This window comes from Zingiber officinale, chromosome 6B (genome assembly GCF_018446385.1).
Source record: "Zingiber officinale cultivar Zhangliang chromosome 6B, Zo_v1.1, whole genome shotgun sequence".
NCBI lineage: Eukaryota > Viridiplantae > Streptophyta > Magnoliopsida > Zingiberales > Zingiberaceae > Zingiber > Zingiber officinale.
Window position 1 is genome coordinate 132759394 of NC_055996.1, and position 4659 is coordinate 132764052.

General features: G+C 37.4%; 1 protein-coding gene across 1 annotated transcript; it reads left to right on the forward strand.

The window, feature by feature from the left end:
• Positions 1 to 2900: 2900 nt before the first annotated feature.
• On the forward strand, positions 2901 to 4008 carry LOC121990685 (NADPH-dependent aldehyde reductase-like protein, chloroplastic). Its single transcript, XM_042544778.1, has one exon. It carries the CDS (start codon positions 3058 to 3060, stop codon positions 3829 to 3831), a length of 774 nt encoding a protein of 257 aa, XP_042400712.1. The 5' UTR covers positions 2901 to 3057; the 3' UTR covers positions 3832 to 4008.
• The last annotated feature ends 651 nt before the right edge of the window (positions 4009 to 4659 follow it).

The following is a 4659-nucleotide window of genomic DNA, read 5'->3' on the forward strand; positions in this document are numbered from 1 at the left end:
CATGTGGAGATGAAGGTGAATAAACATCTTTCTCGAGATTATATGATTGAGAATAATTAGCTTGAGCAGTTTGTCGTTATACTCTCGTAGATGCAGCTTTGACGTTGTCACTGTTGAATTTCTCAATACCTTGAAGAATGCTCCACACATGTCCAAATTTGAAGCCCTTTGAGTAATTAGGGTCTTGTACTAACAACATTTGAGCACGATCCATCTGTAAGAAAATAATACAATTGTGAAACAAAATTAATAACTAAATTAGATATTGAAAACAACTTGGATAGTCTACAAAAGAAATAATGAAAACAACTTACAATATCTTCCTCTGATTCTCCACTTGGATTCAATTCTTTGATTTGTCGTATGCAACCCTTTAATTTGGAAACAACAACAATGATAGTATTCATTCTTTTTTGTAATGATCTTCTCGATCGATCTGAATTTTTAAAATTTGGATCTTGATTATACTCTAACTCTTGCCCAAAATTGATCCTTTTTTTGGTTGATTCCTATGATTGGATTTTGAAAAATATGAAGATAAACATGACATAAATATTTATCTTCTTCAACTGAGTAGGATGATGAACGAGAATTCAAACTCATTTTTTTCAAGGGTAAAGGTGCATTGTGATGGTCATGTCTAGTATGCTATTATATAGGAAAAAAAATTATGTGCATTGTATAAGATTTGTGTGTGCATTGTGATGTTCTGTCATTTGCAAAAATAATAATGTTGTGTGTGCATTGTGATGTCTCATATCTTGAAATAATAATAATGGTGTGTACATTGTGCTGCCTCTTCATCTGCAAAAATAATAATGTTGTGTGTACATTGTAATGTCTCATCTCCTAAAATAATAATAATGGTGTGTGCATTGTGATGTTCCTTCATCTGTAAAAATAATAATGTGTGTGCATTGTGATGTCCTGTTACCTGTAGAAATAATAGTGTTGTGTGTACATTGTAATGTCCCATCTCCTGAAATAATAATAATGGTGTGTGAATTGTGATGTCCCATCACCTGCAATAATAATAATGGTGTCTACATTATACATTATAAATACATACCATAACTGAAAACAATTCAATCACATTCTTCATCTCAAAAAGTGAGTGCTAGATATGAAGGTACATCAAATTTATCATCCTCAAGCTCTGAAGATGATGATATATTTGAAGCACACATAAGGCTTATCACTCAAGCAATTTACCGAAACAATCAGGTCATTTTGAAACATCTGAGTGAAGAAAGCAACAAAGGCAAACATCAAAGATCTATTCCTGGTCACATAGGGATCAATCGTAATAGAGAAGCTGTTGACCGTAATCTATTCAATGATTACTTTGTCGAAAATCCTACATATAATGCTGTAATGTTTCGAAGAAGATTTCGAATGAGAAGAAATTTATTTATGCGTAGTTTTAACGAGGTTAGCAATCATGATAATTATTTTGTATAGAAAAGAAACGGAGTTGGAAAACTTGGTTTGTCAGGTTTACAAAAAATGGCAGTTGCATTTCGAATATTGGCATATGGTGTACCGGCAGACGCTACTGATGAGTACATCAAAATAGGAAAATCAATTGTCATAGAAAGTGCGAAAAGATTTTGTCGTGCTTTTGTTGAAGTATTTGGAAGGCAATACCTGCGATCACCCAATGCTAATGATGTTGCTAGGCTTCTTCATATTGGTGAGCAGTGTGGTTTTCTTGGTATGTTGGGTAGTCTAGATTGCATGCATTGGAGGTAGAAAAATTGCCCAACATCATGGGTTAGGCAATATTCTAGTCGCAGTGGAAAGCCAACAATTATTCTAGAAGTTGTAGCTGATTATGATATTTGGATATGACATACATATTTCGGTTTACCTGGATTAATGTATTGGAGTCTTCTCATCTTTTTTCTAACCTTGCTCAAGGTATTGCTCCTCTTGCTCATTATGTCATTTAAGGAAAAGAGTACAATGAGTTTCTATTTAGCTAATGGTATATACCCAAAATGGTCTACACTTGTTCAAACAATTCAAGGTCCACGCGGTACAAAGAATAAGTTGTTTGCAATGAAACAAGAGACATGTAGAAAAGATGTTGAGCGAGCATTTGGAGTGCTCCAATCACGCTTTGCAATTGTTGCAGGACCTTCACGTTTTTGGCAGAAAAATATTTTACATGATATAATGACTTCATGTATTATTATGCATAATATGATAATTGAAGATGAGCGCGATATGAATACCTCAATTGTTGATCAAGGTGAAGTCTCGTCTACTGTAGATGTTGATATAACAGTAGATGATAATACCCGATTTCAAGAGTTTCTTGCTAGATATGAAGGAATCAAAAATAAACATGCTTATTTTGCCTTTAGAAATGTATTAATTGAGCATTTGTGAGAATAATTTGGTAATTCTGATAATTAAGGTTCATAATGATGTATTATTAATGAAGCGTTATTTATTTTGTGAAAATGTTGTAAAAAATTATCTAAATTGTTTATGATTGTGTATTATCTTTAAATATTAAATGTTAGTATGTTTATTAAATTATTCCTAACAAAAATACAAAATACTAATTTTATTTTTCTTGTAACTAAAAACATAATATCATAAAAATTAGTTATTATGTACAATAAATTTTTTAATTTTAATAGTAATTATTATCGTAATAAAAATATTTAATAAATTAATATGTAGATTAAATAATAAATTATAAGATGGAAAAATTAAATATTCTAAAGAATATTCCTTTTATGCAGTAAATAGTGTGTATTGGTTGAAGTTGGGAAAAAAAAATTTGGTACTCAAACAACATCAAATTGATGTTGAAAGTGTAAAAAATAGGTTTTATGGCTGGTAATGGTCTAAGGAGAAAATCAAGCATTACATATTAAGAGATTAAAATAGGAGTGGCTAGGGTGGTGTGGAGAAATACTGGTAAGGCTTTAGCTGGGAGTACCTTTCATTGGACTTACAAAAGTTATCATTCCCCAATTGCAAGGGATTTTGCTTTGCTTACAGTTTCATCTTCATCCCCCAATTGAAACCCTAATCGACTCCATGGCCGCCGCCCTCCCCCTCTCTGGTCGCGTCGCTATTGTCACGGGCGCCTCCCGCGGCATCGGCCGCGCCATCGCCACACACCTTGCCTCCCTCGGCGCTTCCCTCGTCCTCGGCTATTCCTCCAACTCCGTCGCTGCTGACCAACTCGCTTCCCAGCTTAACTCCTCCTCAGACCAACCCCCCCGCACCGTTTCCGTCCGCGCGGACGTCTCCGACTCCGACGCAGTCAAATCCCTCTTCGACGCCGCGGAGTCCGCCTTCGGCGGCCGCGCCCACATCTTCATCGCGTGCGCCGGCGTCCTCGACGACAAGTACCCGACCCTGGCCGCCACCACGGACGAGGACTGGGACCGCACCTTCGCCGTCAACACCCGAGGGGCTTTCCTCTGCTGCCGGGAGGCCGCGAATCGGCTGGTCCGCGGCGGCGGGGGTCGGATCGTGTGCATCACGTCCTCGACAGTGGCATCGCTACGTCCAGGATACGGGGCGTACGTGGCGTCGAAGGCGGCGGTGGAGGCGATGGTGAAGGTGCTGGCCAAAGAGCTGAAGGGGACGGGGATCACGGCCAACTGCGTGGCGCCGGGGCCGGTGGCGACGGAGATGTTCTTCGCGGGGAAGAGCGAGGAGTTGGTGAAGAGGATAGTGGAGGAGTGTCCGCTGGGACGTCTGGGGGAGGTGGAGGGCATCGCGCCGGTGGTGGGGTTCCTGTGCACCGACAGCGGCGAGTGGGTGAACGGGCAGGTGGTCCGAGCCAACGGAGGATACATATAATTCGATCCAATCTCCTTTTTTCTCCAAGAACTCGTCATGTTTAACGATCACGAATAAAATGGAAGCACCATGGTTGTCTTTGACTAGAAGTCTTCGTGTTCATTGACTATTTGCAAGAGTGTTACTTTCGCCTAATGGGGCATCCTCATGGTAAATTTAAAAGTAAATTTATTTTTATCATATATGTCAAAAGTTATAAATCCATTAACAACATTCCCAATGATAAACCTAAAACGTAAATTTCTTTTTACCACATCAAAAAACCTGATTCATTTCATATATCTTTTTTTTCTACCTTCATTTCATATATCTTTATTTATAAATTTCAATTTTTTTATTTTAGTAATTAAATATTTTTTTATAATTTAAATGTAGTATTTTTAAAAAATATATAAAATTTATTTCATATATATATATATATATATATATTTTTTTTTTTTCTACATTCATTTCATATATCCTTATTTATAAATTTCACTTTATAATTTTTTTATTTTGGTAATTAAATAATCTTTATAATTTAAATATAATATTTTTGAAAAAAAAAATATTGATGCGGTGATGATGAAGGACCTCACCCCGCTGCCATGGTAGACGTCAAAGAAAATCAAATTCAAGACGGTCAACGAGTGGACAACATCGATCGGTCAGTAGAATCATGCTCCGACCGGGGATTAGAAGTCATGTGCCGATCGGACGAGCATGTCCCGATCGGGAAGAGAAAGGCTCGATCCGATATCATCTTTGACTCAGCCATGAGGTCAAATGATGTCAAAGTCAAGACAGTCAACGAGTGGACGACATCGGCCAGTCGGGAGAATCATTCTC

Excerpts from the sequence above, each read along its gene's own strand:
- LOC121990685 (XM_042544778.1), top strand. The coding sequence starts at position 3,058 with ATGGCCGCCGCCCTCCCCCTCTCTGGTCGCGTCGCTATTGTCACGGGC.